Source organism: Urocitellus parryii, chromosome 4 (assembly GCF_045843805.1).
Source record: "Urocitellus parryii isolate mUroPar1 chromosome 4, mUroPar1.hap1, whole genome shotgun sequence".
Taxonomy (NCBI): domain Eukaryota; kingdom Metazoa; phylum Chordata; class Mammalia; order Rodentia; family Sciuridae; genus Urocitellus; species Urocitellus parryii.
This window is the reverse complement of record NC_135534.1, coordinates 179,843,933-179,863,427: the sequence shown is the minus strand read 5'-3', so window position 1 is coordinate 179,863,427 and position 19,495 is coordinate 179,843,933. Positions and strand designations below refer to the sequence as shown.

The 19,495-nt window shown below is 37.5% G+C and overlaps 1 protein-coding gene across 1 annotated transcript in view; it reads right to left on the bottom strand.

Moving 5' to 3' along the window:
• Positions 1–342: 342 nt before the first annotated feature.
• Stx17 (syntaxin 17) overlaps positions 343–19,495 on the bottom strand; it is a 54,349-nt gene continuing 35,196 nt past the window's right edge. Inside the window, exons 5-8 of the mRNA XM_026415273.2 lie at positions 13,593–13,708; positions 13,464–13,514; positions 6,399–6,485; positions 343–5,674 (exon numbers count right to left, since the gene is read on the bottom strand). Coding sequence (XP_026271058.2) covers positions 5,435–5,674; positions 6,399–6,485; positions 13,464–13,514; positions 13,593–13,708 — 494 coding nt within the window. The 3' untranslated portion in view covers positions 343–5,434. The remainder of the gene's footprint in view (positions 5,675–6,398; positions 6,486–13,463; positions 13,515–13,592; positions 13,709–19,495) is intronic.

Sequence of the window (19,495 nt, the reverse complement as noted above, 5' to 3'; positions counted from 1 at the left end):
AGCTTCATCACCGAGCTACATTTAATTCATCGGTTTTCTCGTGTTGTTTGAAGTTGTATTCATGCAGTTCCCCCTTCAGTCAGCACATTCTGAGGCTATTGCTCAAGTACCCCATGTTCCACAAGCCTTCCCTTTTGTTTCCAAGCAGTTAGTTCCTCCACTGCTTGTGGCCTTGAATCACTTTGTCCATTCCTCTTTTAGGGTACTTTGCTGGGATTTACCTGCTTTAGGTAGCAAGTAAATGGCTAATAAGGATTAATTCTGTAGGTCGGATATCTTTCTACATATGGCCCAGGCATTCAACACACAACAGGAATTAAGTTCAAAGTTTGTAGTGAATTTTATTGCAACTTTCTCTTATTCAGGCACCACTCAGCAACATAATAAATGACAAATTAAGAATTAAAAACAGTTTGCAGAAATTCTCACCATTGGGCCTTTCTTGTGCTGGCCTTGCCAACACCAAAGGTTTAACAATAAAATGGAAAACATCTTTGGGGGGTTTAACTAATGAAATCCAAGTAATGTCTTAGTTATTAATCTTAAGAAAATCTCCCATACTTGGAAAGTGTATGAAAAACATGTACCATTGAACGTCTTTCTCTAATAAGTGAAGTTTTTCTTGAGAGCTGTCCATTCAGGGTTGGAGTAGTTATGCTGCTGAAGAAGAATCCTCAGGCTTCTGCTGGCAGATGCACAGGTGACAAGAATGACGTTGTTGAGAGTGAAGAAATTGAGTGTAATTTCCTCCAGGGGAAAGAAGGTGTCTTTCCTTTTTGCCTGGTCTGCAATGTTGAGTGGAGCTGAAAGGCCACAGGTGTCAATAGGCAGCCTGATTGTGTTAACAAAAACCTAGTTTAATTACTAAGGATTCCCCCGCACCCCACAGGCTATGCCATAGTTGCACTCCTAGCTCTTGTGCAAATCATCTTCATGATTTGGGGCGAGTCATTTGCCTTTGACACCTTTTATGTTTTTATTTCAATTTATGTATTCTGTCAATATTGCACCAATATATTTTTTTCTCGAAGTAAATTAATTTCTTTGAGGGCAGCAATATAGATACTGTGTGCACCCTTTACCGCTACTTGTCTACTATACCCAAGAAGCTTATCTATGCAAGGGTGTCAAATTAATGAATATAAATATGAGAACCACCTTCTAGAAACAAAGTGTTTAAAAAAAAAACCAACCTGAATGTTTTATGTTAATCTAGGACAGAGGGTAAGTGCCCCTTTTAGTAGGCCTCTGACTACTTAAGAACAGCATCTATATCATTCATAAGCATCCAAGAGCCACAACCACCTTTTATTTTACTTTGATGAGAAAACATCCCAGATCACAGGAGAACCTTTATCCCAGGCTTCTCGTGCATCCTCTGGAAAAGTCCTCATGGAAGCAGTGAAGGTGGCTGGGACCCTGAGAAACATCTTTCATTTTTACAGTTAACACAAAGCATGGTTTGGTGTCTGTGCTTTCACAGGAGGAAAATAGTGTGTGCTATGTATGTTTATATCACTGATTTCCCAAACCTTTGGTGAACAATTTTACAAGCATTTAGTCCTTAGTTGTGTGCAAACAACCTATAGCACTTATGGGTACAGGCAGCCCACAGGGAGGTTTCTGGATTCCTAGTATTCTCCCTGTTAGCACCCAATTTCAGTATAACCTCAAAGTCCTTGCACCAGCCCCTCTGGCCAGTTGTAGGCAGCACCAGCACACCCACATTCTGGGCATCCTTAGGTAATGAGCTCATATACAGGAGAAGCCAAGCCAGTGGAAGAAAAGCAAAATGAGAAAGGAAGAGAGGAGAGCCACAAGGACAAGGACGAATGTCCTACAACTAATAAAAATGAAGATGGTTTTTCTTATTGTGGTTTGCAAAATCCTTTTGGAGGCAATTCCAAAAGAAAAGTTTTAAAATGGCCTAAGTAATATCAGCATCGCTTCAGTAAGTGTGTGGCTTTCCAAGGGCATCTTTTTAAAAGAAAATAATCATTTGATTTCTATGAGTTATGATATATTTGTTTTAAATATTTATTATAAAACTAAAAAGCACTTTGAACAATGATTATACCTATGAATATAAGGTAATTTATAGGTTATATGAATGAGATGGAAACATTCTTAATTTTATAGTCTGAGGACCAAATTCAGTGCTGGGTACCTCTGCAACAGCCACCATTAAAGACTTTGAGGCTTCTGGACACTTGATGAGGATCAGAAGATTAAGGATAACAAAGGTGCCAATAAATGGCACAGGCAATTCCAAGCTTGCTTTACAGAATATATGGGCATCTGGGTGAGGCAGAACAGGTGACCCATTTCAGTTTTATTTAGAGAGGTAGCATAGGTTGGCAGGTATCAAACAGCTTTTGTATCTCACCAGCCACATTTACATCCTGGCTTTATTTACCCTTTGTAGCTGACTAACCCTCTCCAAAGTATTTAATTTCTCCAAGGCTCAGTTGCCCTCCCTGTAAAATGCCTAGTGAGTCTGCCTGGCAAAGAGTTTTCAATAAACATCAATTTCTCTGAAAGGGTGTTAGCGTCAAATCAAGGGTCACAATCCAATTGTATATTATGAAACAAGTTTAGTGGGTTGCAACTGGCATATTTTAAAAACAACATCAAAATGCCTTGCACATAACAGCACATATGTTTCCTTATGTCTCTGCTGAGTTTTGGTATAAATGCATTTTTTACTGTGGGTTACAGCCAAAAAGTTTCAATCTCTGCTCTACAGAGAAATGTTCAGGTTATGTCAAAAAAGCCTTTAAAAGTGCTGTCTTTATTCAAATGAGCCCCTAAAAATGTTCAGATCTTAAAGCATTCCTAACTTGTGCAATAAATGTAAGACTTGAATCATAGAGAAGATAAATTTTATCTGACACTATACAGCATTAAATTCAAATTTAAGATTGGTTTCTGTGTCATACTGACTTATTTATACATATAAGCACTTTATAGGTATATCATTTATAGTTGATTAATTTCTATAAAAAGTTGGCTATTATGTTCTATTATGGGGGAAATGAGATAAAATTTCTAAATAATTTTAATAAGGCTTTTTAAAAAATGACTAACTTGCCAAATCATGAAGACTGTTAGAGTAATATTCCAGTCCAAAAGAGAGACACTTATGTGAGTACAACGGAGTACCACACTGGCTCAGTAAAAATGAGAAATTCCAGAACAAAACGTGAGCTACAAACACAGGCCTCCTTTCTCCTTTAGGTCCTTTCGAGTTCCTAGTGCTGCCCCTAAGATGGCATGCAGGAAACATGGGCAATCTGAGGTTGACAGAGTAGAGTACTATGTAGTGATGAAGAAGGGTAGAATACTGGAAATTACAGAATCAAATGACACAGCTGAATCTTCACATAACTACATTTATCATTTTAGCTGACTACTTGGACTGGTCCTATCAGCAACTGAGTTTAAGAATCCTGTTTTAATGCTGGTTGTGGTGGTGCATGCCTGTAATCCCAGCTCCTGGGAAAGCTGAGGCAGAAGATTAAAAGTTTTAGGCTAGCCCAAGCAATTAGTGAGATCCTGTCTCAAAATAAAAAATAAAAAGGTGGGCACGTGATTCAGTGGTTTAGTTCCCCTGGGTTCAATCCCCAGTACCCAAAAAAAAAAAAAATGTGTTGTTTTAAATATTTGGGTGAGCATTGATCCTGTTCAGATTTGAACAGTTGGTGTTAAAGGGATGGGCCAGAGAATAGAAAAGAGTTGGAGTTCAAAACGACCTTATAGGTATCCAATATCTGATACTGGATCATAACCTGACCCTTAAAGTATTTTTTCTTGGTATTATTTGAAAGATACAGGTAAACAGATAACATTTGATGCTTCGTTAGTGATAATCATAAATGGTGCTTTGTCCCACTGGAATTTATTGCTGAGATTCAAAGAGTATGGAAGAAAAAGCTCTCTCACAGAGGTGAAAGGTAACATCAGTAAGTTATTAAAGGAAAACTCAGCAAGAAAGAAGCTAAGTGATGACCACTCAGCCCCCTGATGAACTTTGACTCCTAGAAAGACATTGCCGACACCTTTTGGGGTGCAGGTGTCCATTCTGTCCTCAGAAAAGAGTAAAGGGCAAGGCAGAAGGCAGCTCCTTCCTATGTCAACTTTTACTGAGTTGACAGTACAGAGTGACTCTGTCTAGAATTTTACATTCTTTTCTAGATTTAAAACCTCCTTGCTGTTTGAGACAGAAGGGGGGGTTCTGTCTGTGTTGGCATTAGCACCACGAGTCCTTTGCTGAGTCTGAGCCTTGGCACTGGGCTCTTGTTATCTTCTAGAATGTGGGCAAAGGTAAGCCTGAGCGCCACTTTTTGGAGGAAACAGCAGCTGTGGAAAGTGAAGGAACGCACAGGCGAAAGCAAAGCTGGGAAGAGGAGTGTGCTAGCAACTGAGGTAGAAAGCTGGCTCAGTCCTCCAGGGGCCACCTGAAGAAAGGGTGGCTCAGAGCCTTCTGTGTGGCGGCTACATCAGCTCCTTAGAATGAGACGCTGCCCCAGGATAGGCCCTTGCTCTTTTCCCCTCTGCTCATTTTCAGACCAAACATTAATGATGTTCAAAATACTTGGAAATTTTTTTTCTTTTTTTTTTAAACTTAAGAAATTATAGGACAGGGTGGTGAGAAATGGGAAATGATAAAAAAGATTCTGAGAAAAACCTTCGCTATACATGGGTAGAATTCACCCCATAAACCAAGGACTTTTCCAAAATTATGAAGAATTGACAGCAAAGGGCACTAGATCTCTTTGAGATGTGAGGGGAGGATGACAGAGTGAGCATGGTGGCTGGCTGGTAAGTCTCCTACCACTTGAGACTCAAGGAAGAATATAGAAAAGAAGCCAGGGTCACAGAGTAAGATATCTTAAAGAGAACTTAGTATAAGAAAACAGGAGTGGCCTATTAATTTCCTTCACCAGAAAAATATATTTGGATCAAACTGCAACTGGGTTCACTGAATGGGCTCCATTATGTAGCTCATCTGTGCTCCTTGTGAGGCCCTGACTTCCCTGTCTGATAAACAGGCTCCTGAACTCCCATTCTTTTCCTAGATACCAGGCCTAAATAATCCACAAGTACACTTAGCCTTAAGGTCTGCAGTTCATTCCTATACATCTTAAGTTCTTGTCAGCGTTACAGATTCAGTTTTCACATTTTTAGGCAGAAAATTTGCACCTCGGCCACCTTTAAACTTGACCTGACATTACCCACTCTGAGCCAGGCTCCTTTGATCTCTAACATCAACACCACCCAGCAAACAAATTACAACCACTTAATACGGTTCAATTCCACTTGGGCATCTAGAGCCACTGTCTTGATACATGATGTTCCAAAGCTGTGTGTCCAACAGCAGCAAGGTGCTTGTTAGGATAGATACGTTGGCACCAATAATACTGAAATTGAGTTTTTAGCTGCATTTTTTGTCACTTTGGCTGGGAAGATCTGGACAGCTGGAAGTGAGCTTCTCCATCATTTTCTGTTTTCTTCTTTGTATCAATTTTCCACCTGTGAAGCCCAACACCCCACCACCAAGTGCAGCTGCAATTCCTGCCACTTTGAAGCCTGCAAGGAGGCCAATCGGACCCCCCACCACTCCTCCGATGAGTGCACCTGCCACGGGCAGAGCTGCCAGCTTGTATTTTGCAGCCTGTAAAAAAATAAATAAATAAATAAAAATTCAATTTAGAAATTGAGTTGAGAATATCTGCCTGTGGTGATGTGCATTTTCCTCTCATTACTCCTGGCAATGCCTCTTTAACTCTTGGTACATAATTAACCTTAGAGATTGTAGTGTTGGGGGAGAAAAAAAGTATTCCACAGGTACTACAATTGCTCCAGATCTCAGGACTTGGAGAAATGGGCTACAAATCAATTTTACTTGTAAAACAATCAATCCACTAACTAGCTGGCTTATTTAAATAGTTTCCACAGCCACAGATTCCATAACCAATTTTTTTATGCTGCACAGAGATTATTCTATACTATGAACCTGGGTATTCAAATCCACATCCTATGGAAAATAGATGATCCCAATCCATGCATGCGGTCACGTCCTTACACTTTTGATTCTTGCTCTTGCCCCCTCCTCTCCCTGGACCTCTGCAGACATTCATTCCCTCAAGATACCAAATGCCTTACACTCGGCCTACTGTTTATTCTCTTTGAAAAAAGAAATTTTCTTTCCTAATAGAACGAATCTTCGAGTAGAATATTACAACCATTGATTTCTTGCACTACCTATGTGTCATTTCTTCCTTATTTCCTTAATTGCTGGTTCCCTCAACACTGAAGAGAGCAGATCAATTGGGTTAATACTAGAGATTCCTGGGAGCCAGAGTACCATTGATTTGTCAGCAGGAGCAGAATCTTACCTTCCCCAAGTTTTTGGTTCCCTCTTCAACATTCACAGCAGCACTGTTGACATGGTCTGCAATGCTGTCAATCTTCTCCTGCTGAGACTAGATGCAAAGGAATTATGAGTGAGCGCTCCTGCTGGGGAGCGGTGGGACGCCAACACACACTATTTTAATTCCTGTAATCAGGGCCCTGGGTACTGCAGCCTTGCAGTCTTAATAGCGGTTCATTAATAGCATCTGATAAACCATGTCGAAAGCACAAATTCACTTTCATGAAAAAAAGAGGGGGACTTAATTATTGGGTAATAAAAGGGTGGCACCTTCATAGCAAAAAGCATCTCACACTGAAATTCATTCAAACATACAAACATATTATTGTTCAAATGAATCCACTTTCCAGGAGGAAAAAAAAAATCCAAATAAGCATTTATATGTTATGTTGGGTTTGATGGGAGAAAAACAAAATCAAACAAGAAAATTCCTCCCTAATCTATCTTCTTTGAAGATTCTGTTTAAAACAGGCAAATTTAGAAATAAAATGCCCTTGATCCAATAAATATAAAAAGTGTTAAGTTTTAGGAATAAGGCTATGATATGGTTTGATCTACAATGACATCTTTCCACTTGGGCTATTCAGAAGGGAGCAGTGAATGAACCTATCGTCCTGGGTTTCACACCTGTAGCCAAACTTCAAACATTAAAAAATCATGATGAGTTAAACTATTTCAGGTTGAATATATTAATAAAATATATTAATTAGCAACACCTGTGCTGACACAACAGCAACTGTGGCTGTGGCCCTGGGGCAGGAATGCTGAGGTAATGGAGAGTATTTTCCTCTCTGAAGTGTGAAACCCCACAACAGTGCTTTTGACAAGAGGTCACTGGGCCTCTGCTCTAACACCTCCAGGGATAAGAACAGATCCCTCGAAGGAACACATGCTTATTTTAAAATCAACTTATTCAAATTTACATAGAATGATGTGTACTCATTTTATCGGTGCAGTATGATGAACTCTGACAAATGATAAACCCCTATAACCACCCATGTAACTAACCACCATCACAATTAGCATGGAGATTATTTTTGTAATTTGCAGGAAAAAGAGAGAGAGAGAGAATCCCTCTTTGATTCCAGATAAATGCCTTCTACAATGAGCATGAAATAATTCAGCTTGAATCCTGAAGTATTTGATTGCCCTTATATAACTGACCTGCTCACTTATACTGAGGGAGACATAAATAACACTCTCCTAATTCCAATCAACACTTCACTTGTGAACAAACAACACGGCTAATTTTTCCTATTGTTGTCTCCTATTAGCATTATTGATATTCCATCCCTTCCCAGTATGTACCTTTTATTGTTGAGCCTTTTGTGGTATCTTTTCATTATAGGATTCTCCACCACTATCTTGATACCACAGTACAATCCCTTAAAAAGTCCTTTTTCAGTTTTCTTTGTCTCAGTCAGACACAAGTACAAGAACAGTTCTTAAACTAAGTGGGCCACAAAATCACCTGTGGGGCTTCTTTAAACAGATTGCTGGGCCCGGCTCCCAGTAGGCCTGGGGTAGAACTGAGAATTTATGTTTCAAATAAGTTCCTGGATGAAGCGCATACTGCTGATTCTCAAACTTTAAAAGTCAGTAGTACATATGATAAGAATAAGGGCATAACCTCTGGTCAGATATTCTGTGTTCAAATTCTCAACATATACCTTTGGACAAATTTCTCAGGCTATGTGTCAGTACTCCCAGCCATCAAATGAAGATAATGCTATTTATACCTCATGGAGTTGAAAGGAGAATAACATGAGATGTCTTCAAAGCATGAGGAGAAGAATCGAAGAATTCATCCTGACCTTCCCAAGATAAGTGTTCACTCTCATTTTCCTATCAAAAAATATATGGAGCTTTTTCCTATGATGCTTGAAAATTCTAGGGCAAACATTAGATCTCTCCTAGCATTCACTTGTTGGCTTTTTGTTTTTCTCAGACAGTAAAACTTTTAAAAGTCAGCTTTCTTTTTCTGATCCATAGAAGCAATGGATCAGAAAAAGAAAGCAAATCTTGCCTGCATTTCTGACGCCCTAGCACTGTTTCTGTTTGGGACACTCCAGCACCCCCTACTCCTGCCTGAAAGAGTCTATGCTAGCAGATAAATCACAGGGGTAAAATCCTGTCACCAACCTTTGCATCTTGATGAGTTGAGGGTAGAAGAACAAAAGCCCATGTTCTTCCTTCCCCCCCAGCCCCAAATAATTGTTGGCCAGAGGGAGGAGCCTACCAGGATTATTGCCATTTCCATCTCCAAGTGTGATCTCAAGGCCTCAGGGAAATACTTCTAATGCTCCTTTTTAGGATATTTTAAGGGTATTGCAACCTTATAACTTTTTAAGTTAAAGTGAAATTTTAAATATCATTTTAATATTTTTAAATGAAAATCCTTTGGAGTAAATTGAGAAAAGACTAGAAGAAAAAAAAATCAATCCTAGGATTACCAATTATTTGAACTATTACACACACCCTCTATGTCTGCAATCCCCAGCAATGGTGAGGCCTGTCTTGCCCTGGAGTAGCCCACATCTGCAAGTTCTATTCACTGGCCCCATAAGACTGAATAAATCTGGTGGACGGGAGATAAGGCAGAGAGTAGAAAATCTGGGATCAGCAGGCATCCTTTAATTGTGTGGCTCTACCTTCCTCTTCCCCTACCTTACTTGGTTTGAATCCTCAAACCACCCATATCTTCAGATTCTGCTTCATAAATAAGAAGGACTCAATGGCACTCACAATGATTACAGTTTAGCATCAAAGTGGTATCACAGAGTTGTCAGTCACTATCAGTAGAATGCCAAACTAGACTCCATTCAGAGTTGAATCTGGGCACATTTCTCCACTGTATCTATGGCTCTTTATGCTGGGCCACAGACACACCAGCCACACACAACCTACCCCAGCCTAGGAAGCCAAGCTCCTATGGCAGCTCAGGTCCTTCTCATTCTATCCGCCAACTCCCCCTCTTAGTTTCTGATGTGCTCTATGTTTGTCTTCATCCACCTAGGCCTCCCACATCTGTCAAACTTCAAACCCCTGCCTGGTATTTTATTCTTTGGCACTTAAAAGTGTTCTCAGCATTCCTTTAACAATGAACTAAGCCATTTATGAGGGACACTGCAGTGCTTCTCAAATTAGAGTATAGATTCCCTTGTAAAGAAAAAAAAATCTCAAAACTCCGAGAGTATGTCCATGGATTTCATTTTAAGGAACACTGACTTTCATCCCCCACTGGCCTGAAAATAACTGAATCTTGATGAATAATAGGGGCTCCTAAGATTCTGAAGCAAATGTGATTTATCAAATTAATACTTTAAAAAGAAAAATGCAATTTGGGCAGATGAATTAAAAACGAACAAGGTATTATTTTTTCCTTTAATGCTTATTATGAGTACTTGTAAGCCCAGCATCCTCTATATCAAATAATAGTAATACATTCAACAAATCCATTTACATCAATAATAATGCTCTTCCTTGGAAAATTAGTTGTGCAATTTTATTAGTATGCTTGGAAAACTATGAGTTTTTTTAAGAAGACTCCAGTATTTTCCTTTATTCCTAAGTTCCATATTTATTCATATGCAATCAATCATAATATACACAGAGAAGCTCAGAAACACATATCAACACTATGATATTCAGGCAGAGCACAAAATCATATTGACCTAGAATAGGTGATAAGCAGAGTAGAGAAGGAGGACACTGACATAGGGGGATTCAGCAGTGGACATGGGACTAAAGGAACTCCAGTACTAAAATGTCTGAAGATAATGTTGATACAAAAGTAGAATTTATGGATGGGGCCAAGGGATCCAAGGGAAGGACAAATGCAGAAATGCAGGTGAGGTCAGGGGAAAGGGAAAAGGATGGGAAGTAATAGACATCATCTCATTTAGTCCTCCCATTGGTTTTATAACACCAATTGTTGCCCAATAATACCTTGAAGGTCATATAGGTAGGTAATAAATGGAGGAATCTAATCTAATCCACAGTTTTGTGTATCCAGAGTAAAACTGCACTTCAAAAGCTGTAGGGAATAAGGTAAAAGGTAGAAGTCAAAACAGTATCAGCAGCAAGGATGACATGCTGTCAAGCTACTGGCCTGGAGTTCTTTAAATTCTCCTTGAGTAGAAATAGGGCTGGTTACAAGAAAAGGCAGTAAAGGTGGATGAAGCAGGGCAAATGAAGCAGGGCACCTAGTAGATATTAATTTGTTAAAATTAATAGGACCATGCTTTCATCTCCTAATGGCTTTGTAGGTCCTTTGTGTTGTGCTCAAGTACAAATAACATAAATTTACCATTTTAACTATACAATTTAGTGGCATTAAGCACATTCATAATGTCGTACATCCATTACTACTATCCTGTAGGTTCTTTTTATACTCTATTCTTCATTGAGCTAACCATAGTACTAAGTACATAGAAAGTGTTCCTTAAGTACGTGATTAATTTGCCTAGATACTATCATGTCCATGTGACGATAACAAGAGGATGTGGTCACTTTGGTTATGTTCCCAGGTCATTCTGTACCTAAATGGAGCTTCTGTGAGTCTTTGGCCATGTGGTCATGAGAACTCAGTCACTCTGGGAATAATAATCAGGGGTTCTCCTTTGAGCTTTTGCCAAATAGCATTCTGCTCATGTCCTTGTACACATTATTATAAATAGGACATTTGTATAGAGCTATGGCTATAGATGGCTACAGCCAGAGTCTTCCTGCATAAATCTTCCTTGGGCTGGGGTTAGGAGCTGCTTATGTAACACAATTAAACATAACTGTTTAATGTAACTGTTAGGTGGCTACAAACTTTCATTTTTCTTTCATGTGCCTACCCCATTAGAAAGGAAATGTATTTGGAGTGAGAAGAACTCTACACATGTTTCCTTTGTTTTTTAAATCAACTTGATTGAGGTATAATTTACATACATTAAAACACATATTTTAAATGTACAGGCTGATGGCTTTTGGCAAATGTATAAATTTTACAAACTGCACTAGATTCAGAAATTATTAGTTACAATAATTGAATAAATTTTGATTCTAACCAACATATATTTTGGGATTCCCTGCTGTATGCAAATATATTATTAGATTATATAGATACCTAATCCAGAGACTTCCAGCATTTTGTTTCTTCTGACTTAGAGGCATCAGAAATAATTCAAATGATTTACTGCATTTAATTTTAGTCATTACATTTCAAGCAAATATCCATAAACTAGGATATAAGCAGAATAAGGGGTGAAACTGGAAAGTCTAAAAGTCATATTGCAAAAGGAACGCAAAAGAATGGATTCTTAAGAAGTGAATATATGGTGGGGTGGGGTTGGGAAAGGAAAGTGATACAGGTCTTACAACCTAGAAAACCTTTTATATGAAAAAAAGTCCAGTGTGCTTCGTATATGGCTCTAGATGGTAAACGTACCAAAGAGTAGTTATCATAGAGCAGAGCTTACATATGGAAGACCTTCTGACTCCACACCTCCACATGGCATGGTAGAAACATCAAGTATGCCTGCACTGTAATTATGCAAAAAGGAGCTAAAAGACCCTTTGAGAAGTTGGGATGAGAGTAGTGGTGTTAGATTAGTTGGCCTTAATTTCCTCCCATTCCAATTCTGAGGTTGTATGATTTAGGCACTTAAAGACTAGGGAAACCCTACTTAGAAGAAGGACAACCCCCAAATCATGATTTGATCAAAAATTTAAAATTAAACCTAAACAGAAGGAGAAACAGGCTAGCGCCTTTGTGGACATACATATATAACACACCTACTCATGTATTCTAAATTCCCAAAATTCCTAGCAAGGAAACTATAAGAAAAATAATGTTTCTTTAGAAAAGTTTAGAAAAATAATGATAGAAAACCTATCTTTCCCACCAAAACTACCTTGTGCTCCCAAATCTGTTAACAGCATTACTGGGGCTTGATTGCGCAGAATAATGCCATAATATTCCTATCTTTGACTCTATCTTCCTCCAATTTCTGCTTAGTCTTCCTAGAAATACCTCCCAGTATTGTTGCTATTGCTCCAGGTTAAACTCCTACAGCCGATTCTTAACCAGTCATTCCTGCCCATGACCTCATTCTCTCTTTTCTTTTTCCATTTTGTCTTTTTTAGATATGCATGACAATAGAGTGTATTTTGACATATTATACACACATAGAGTATAACTTATTCTAATTAGGATCCCATTCTTGAGGTTGTACATGATGTGGAGTTTCACTAGTGGCATATTCACATATGAACATAGGAGTTATGTCTGATGCTTTCTTCCACCATTCTTTACCCAGGTAACAGTGGCCTTTCTAAAGCACAGACTGGATTACAACTAACCTGCTCAGAAATCTGCAGTGACTCTGTAGTACCTATAAAGTAAAGCTCAAATTCTTTGGTATGGCATATAGTTCCATTACAGTTGGCCCTCACTCTCATTGCCTGCCCACTATACCTCACGTTTTAGTTTGCAATATTTAGTACTCCTGGACAGGCCATGCGCTTCTCAACACCTTGTCTTTGTTCAGCTGTTTGAAAGGTGCTCCCTTATACCCCCTGGATCATTTCCAAATTTCTGAAGGCTCATGAGAATGCTATGTGCCTTAGTGAAGGTATGCTTCATGCTTCCACCTTATAAACATGCTTCCCTCCCTTGGAATTCAATGCTGCATCTTGGAATAGATGATACTTCTCTTCATATCTTATTTTTGCATTTAGTCATTATGCTCAAAAGCTCAGTTTGGGGGGTTCAAAGTTTATCTCCATCCACTGCAGAATCCCCAAAAGCATACAATGGGTTTCATTTATTTCTATATTCAACATTGTCAGATTCCCCAGTACTGAGTATCTAACAAAATGCCTTTATTTACATTATTAAATAGAACTGGAATTTGAGGCTCCATACCAGTCTTAAAAATTATAATTTTTCTTAAAATTCTAATCAGGAGCACAGTGAATAATCAAAGTCTCTAATTCTAATACCCTACCAATTCGGAACAAAAAACAGTTATATACTTACATTTACTAGGAGAGAGAAATCAGTAACCAGTTGACTAAGTTCAATTAAGTCCTTAAAAAGAGAGAGAGAGAAAGTTATTTATTTTTATGCCTCACAGTTACCAAGAAAAAAAAAAAACTTTTAACATACCGCTTCTAAAGTTTCCCATGATTCTGCAGCATTTTGATCTCGAGGAATTTCAGGCAATGCGTATATCTGAGTCAAACTCTGAGAACTAGCTTCATCTTCAGTATTGTGAAATGCTCCTGGATGAACACAGATTCATGTTTGGAATTTGCTTTTCATCAAGGACACAGCATGAATCAATATCATACAACAACTGCCATGTAAAATGCTCACAAATTAAATTCAGGCTAATAGTAAGTTGATTATTCTATGAAAACAGAATTATTTATCCTTGGGCAGCTTGTTCCCTTGGTTAGTTAACACACATTTTTTTTTCTCTATCTAGAAAGACATCTACAAAATGGCTACAAATACCATCTATCCAATCTGAATAATTAAAAATAAGTACAGAAGAGCCAGCAAAAGGAAACTAATCTATTTGGCCAATATTCCATGAGGAGACACCCCCAATGTTTCACTGCTAAATTTGTAACCTTTTATTGGTTAATTTAGTAATAAATATCAGATATACAAGTTAATAAAAGCAGGGGTGAAGATGTAGCTCAGTGGTGGAGTACTTGCCTAGCACACATAAGGCCAGGGTTTGATCCCCAGTATTGCATCTATTGATGACAATGAGTTTGTCCCCAAAAGAACATTTTTGTACATATTGTCACTGTTTCCTTACAGTCATTCTTCTGGTTCATTACTCTACTGTTTCCCTTATTTCTTTTCTCAGTTTTAAAAAGCCTTCAACCCACTAACACTTTGCTTATTTAATACAGCTTTATTGATAAATTAATTTACAGTAAAAACTCATCTTCAAGTGTTTCGTATTTCCTCATATTGGTTTCACCAATCTTCCATTCATTCATTTGACATTCATTACATGCTCTCTATAGCCCAGTCAGTATGTCACAGTGCTGGGGACACTATAAAAACAATTCTGAGATTATGGCACAGCAGTGCACACCTGTAATCCCAGCAACTCAGGAAACTGAGGCAGGAGGTTCACAAGTTCAAGGCCAGCCTCGGCAACTTAGTGAGACCCTGTCTCAAAATATAAATTAAAAAGGGTTGGGGATGTAATTCAGTGGTAAGGCATCCCTGGTTTAACCCCTGTATCCCACTTGCCCCCTCCCCCTGACACAAAAAACGTTCTTAAGAGGCAACATTCTGTGGCTGTTAGGAGGATGGGTCTAGTCAGAAAGACTTGGGTTAGAATCTTGGTTTGGCTATGTACTGGCTCTCTGACTTGAGAAGGTATTTAATTTCTGGCTTATTTTTCTCATTTGTAAAATAAGGTGACTGTACTTTGCATAGCACCTGTCTTATATATAAAAGCAAGTCCTCAGTAAATAGTTGCTACTACTACCACTGTTATTACTGCTATTATTAGTACAGCTTACCATAAAATGTGTGACAGACCAGTTAACAGTAAAGTGCATTCAGGATAGTTTGTAAGAACTATGATGTAGGTTTCTGCAGAGTGCTATGTGAGCCCAGTAGAAGCCCACAGCCTTTTAGTCAGGAGGGTGGTCAGAGAAAGCTCTGAAGCTGAAGCCCAAGGACAAAGGAATAATAGAGGTGAACTGTGGTAAAGGTGCAGGAAGATGCAAAAACTATTTAGGTCAGGGAAAAAAAAAACAAAGCAAAACAGGATTTGGAGCTAAAAGAGGATCCGTGTGGCTGATGCATAGACTGAAGAGAGAAAAGCAAAGATTGAGGCCACATGCCAAGCTGAGGGTATTCACGGCATTGTAATCATGTTAAAGAGTTTCATCTTTCTCACAAGATCACTATGGAATCGTGAAAAGAAGTTGGAGACCACTGGGAAGTGGGAAGTTACTACCATCAGATTTTAGATTTTAAAAGGATGCTAAAGCTACAGTGTGAAGAATACATTAAGGATGGTGTTGAAAGGTGAAGAAATAAAAGTGAAAAAGCAGTTGGAAGGCCTTCCAATATGTCCAGTGCAATACTTGCAGCTCTAGAATAAAGACAGTAGAAATGGAAAGAAGAGACCTGAAATTTTATTTTTTCCTCTTCACTTCAAGCTCAAAATACCTACCATGTTAACATTTTCTGGCCATCCATTAGGTATTGTGTTTGGTACCAGGGATGGAAAAGTAAATAAATCACTATGCCTACTCTCAAAGAACTTATATTCTAGAAAAGCCAGACATGCAAAGAGATAATCATAAAACAATGGGAAAGTTCATGGTATCTCTTTATTCAGGTGAACAGAGATACATGTACATTTTGGGGGCATTCCAAGATGGGGGTGGCATCTGATCCAGCTTGATGTGGTATGAAGAGGGAAAGCTTCCTAGAAAAGTTGATACTACTGGTTGAAAAAGAGAGGAATATAAATTTTAGATAGAGAAACTTGATTGAACAAAGGCCCTCAAGAAAGAAACAATATAGCTAATGTAAAATTAGCAGTTTAGTGTTAACAAAGCATGAAATAAAAGACACAAGTTACAAGAATAAGACATTATAGATGATCAGGAGGGACCTTGTTGACCAGGTAAAGACTCTAGACTTTATCTGGCAGACAACAGAGACTTGCTGAAGGTTAAAAGCAGATTTTGAAATGACATATGATGACATGTGACCTGATCTACTTTTAAAAGTCAGCCCATATTTCTTTTGTTTCCTTTTTTCAAAACCTGTAATTGAATGATATCCCATAAAACTGCATTACTACAGTTATCTTCAAATTTATGAACACTTTACCTCTCAATAAAAACTGATTTGAACTGCATAAAAAGGACATAGTCAGTAGACTGAAAAGTAATTTGTAGGTTTAATCAGGATTGACAGTGTTCTTTTAATTTTGAACTTATTTGAAAATATTAAAGAGCAGAAACATCAGATACAAAGCAAATTTTACATTACAACATTATGACAAATATCCAATACTTTAAAAGCTCTCATTGAGTTGTATAAATGCTTAAAATATTTACTTAATACCTTAGGTTATCACCATTAAGACACTTTCATTTTCACTTCAACCAAGATAAATGCATTACCCTATGACCTTTCTTCTACTTAACATTCTTACATATTGGTGAACAATGATAACTTCATTATTATTATCAGACCGAATGCAAAGCAGAACTTTATGACCTTGACTATTCTAAAGATTTTTAAAGCTATAACCTATGTACTATTAAAAAGGATTCAAATGGAGTATGTTAGGGTGTATACATACACACACACAATCATATGTAAATTCTTTATCTAAAAAATAAGGGATGAGAAATGTTTGACATTTAAATAAATCATAAAAGATTTCCCTTAGTAAAAAAACAAGAAATGTTTAAGTCATTTCCGTCTCACTTGAAACCAAATTGCGTATGCATCTTAGTTCAAATAGAATCTTAGAACAAAGAACTCTATTCTCTGCCATAGAAAACCCTGCTGTAAACTTACAACTCTGAACATCACTAATCAATTCAAGGCATGACTATCAATTAAGAAAGCAAACCTTTTAATTTCTACAACTCCCATCATTCAATTTCAACTTGTACCTCAGCAATCATTCTTTGACTTTGAACTCTTGCAAATGTCTATGGATACGCTGAGGCAAAACACTGAGATTATAGCTACAGGAAAGAAGACCAAAGAACTTGAACTTGTTCACAGAAGTAAAAAACTGTAATTGTTTCACATTATATAACAATCTCAGATAGTCCAGCCCATGTGCAAACAACTTGCATAAAGGGCAAGCATGTGTGTATCACTCACCCTGTTTCTCAAACTTGGAGTTAAAGCGTTATTGTTTGCTATACGTTCAAATAAACATGAAGACAGTTGACTTACTTTAGTTGAAGTGAGAGATAAGTTAAATAGCCTGGCTATAAGATTTTTCTTTCCCCTTTTATACATATTCAAATATTCTCTCCCTCTCTCTTTTTCTATACTTTGCAAATAACACTGTTCCTGCTAAAATTACAACACAAAACATGAAATTTCCACAAAACTTCACTATATTAGGAAATGTTTCACTAAAATGTAGATTAATTAAAAAGCATGCCAGGCATGGTGGCACATAATTCCAGTGACTCAGGAGGATGAGGCAGGATGACCACAAGTTTGAGGCCAGCCTCAGCAACTTAGTAAGGCCCTGAGCAATTTAGTAAAACCCTGTCTAAAAAATAAAAATAAAAAGGGCTGGGAATGTGGCTCAGTGGTAAAGTGCCCCTGGGTTAACTCCTTGGTTAAGAGAGAGAGAGAGAGAGAGAGAGAGAGAGAGAGAGAGAGAGAGAGAGAGAGGGAGGGAGGGAGGAAAAAAATACTCCTTAATTTCTTTCAAGTTTTGATAGTTTAAAAGAGTGAATTAATTTGCTGATAATTTATATAAACCCATCTATCAAAATAAAATTACTTTTAAGCCATAGCTTAACTTAACTGTAAAGAAAAACTATTAAGAAAATTAAAACCAGCTGGCTGCAGTGGAGCACGCTTGTACTCCCAGCTACTCGGGAAGCTGAAGTAGGAGGATCACAAGTTCAAGGCCAACCTTGGCAACTTAGTAAGTCCCTATCTCAAAATAAAAACTAGAAAAGGCTGGAGATATAGGTCAATGGTAGAGTAGCCTGGGTTCACTCCTCTGTACTGCAAACAATTAAAAAAATAAAAAAACAAAATTAAAACCAATAGAAAATACATATTCTGAAATAATATAATACAAAACCATCTACATGTTTCACAAAAATGTTTATATATATATCTGAGATAAAAATCTAATATTTCACCAAATTCAATATACTGGTCTGAAGTTCCCAGCAGCTTTAAGATTGGATTCTTTTGTGACTATTTGTTTAAAATGTAATAAGATTCTGTTCCTACCACGCTGTTGAAGTGTGAGTCCTGGCTGGGAGTAAAGAAAGACAAAAAATGAAGAGAAGCACTGATTCAGTCTGTATAGCTTGAATCACCTTTCTAAATACAAATCAGATTTGTGGGCTCATCATTTCTCTTGGTGGGAAGCAGTATGCTAAAAATGAAACTAGACACATAAGTGAGACAGAAGGGAGTTTCTCAGATCAACCAAGATTGGCAGAGAAGATTTACTTCAGGAATTCTTAGAATCTGGACAAAAGAAACAGCAAAATCATCATAACTTCCCCCTAAACTTAATAAGCTTCTTTTATTCTCCAGAGAACATAAAACGTCCTATTCTACTTGTTATTTCTATCTGTAAATGAAAAACTATTTTTGCATTTTTTTTTATCTCACTCATGGAAATGTGGCAACATTGCTCCTGAATCTCTGCTGATGTTTCCAACCAATTTATTTAGAATCAGACTTGTAAAGGAAAAAGTATTTTAAGGCACTTCTATGCAAATAAAACATATTTTTCTATATAGGCTGTCACTACTATAATGAGTATCTAAAGTAAAAATAAGGAAAACCCAGAGAACACAGGATAAAAACACACAGAATGACAGAAAAGAGTCTATAGTTAGAAGAAGACCACATATGGCGCAAACCCAATTCCTACCCTACTATTAAAGTGTAACGTAAATCAGTTACTTTGAATTCTTTTCATTATTCTTCTCTTTTCTCATCCTGTTATTTGCTAATATTTTTTTTTATTTAAGGAAATCTAGTAGAAATTTATACTTGGTAAAATACTCAGGCACTTGGTGAGACAGTAATTTTAACTGCTTTATGTTGGCAGTGGATTCATAGTCAAAGCACAATCTGACCAGGAGATTCTTCAGAATTTGAAATTCTACATGCTGTTTTAGATTTACTTTAGGTATGTGATTTTATAAGTAGAATGATTGTCTTAATCAAAGCAACACTAGTTTCAGAGATTTAATTTTGTAGCTTTCTTCCAGTAGCAAGTAATTAGATATTTAGCCTATTTGGTATCCCATGAATGAATTGAGAAGTTGGAAAATCAATAGAGC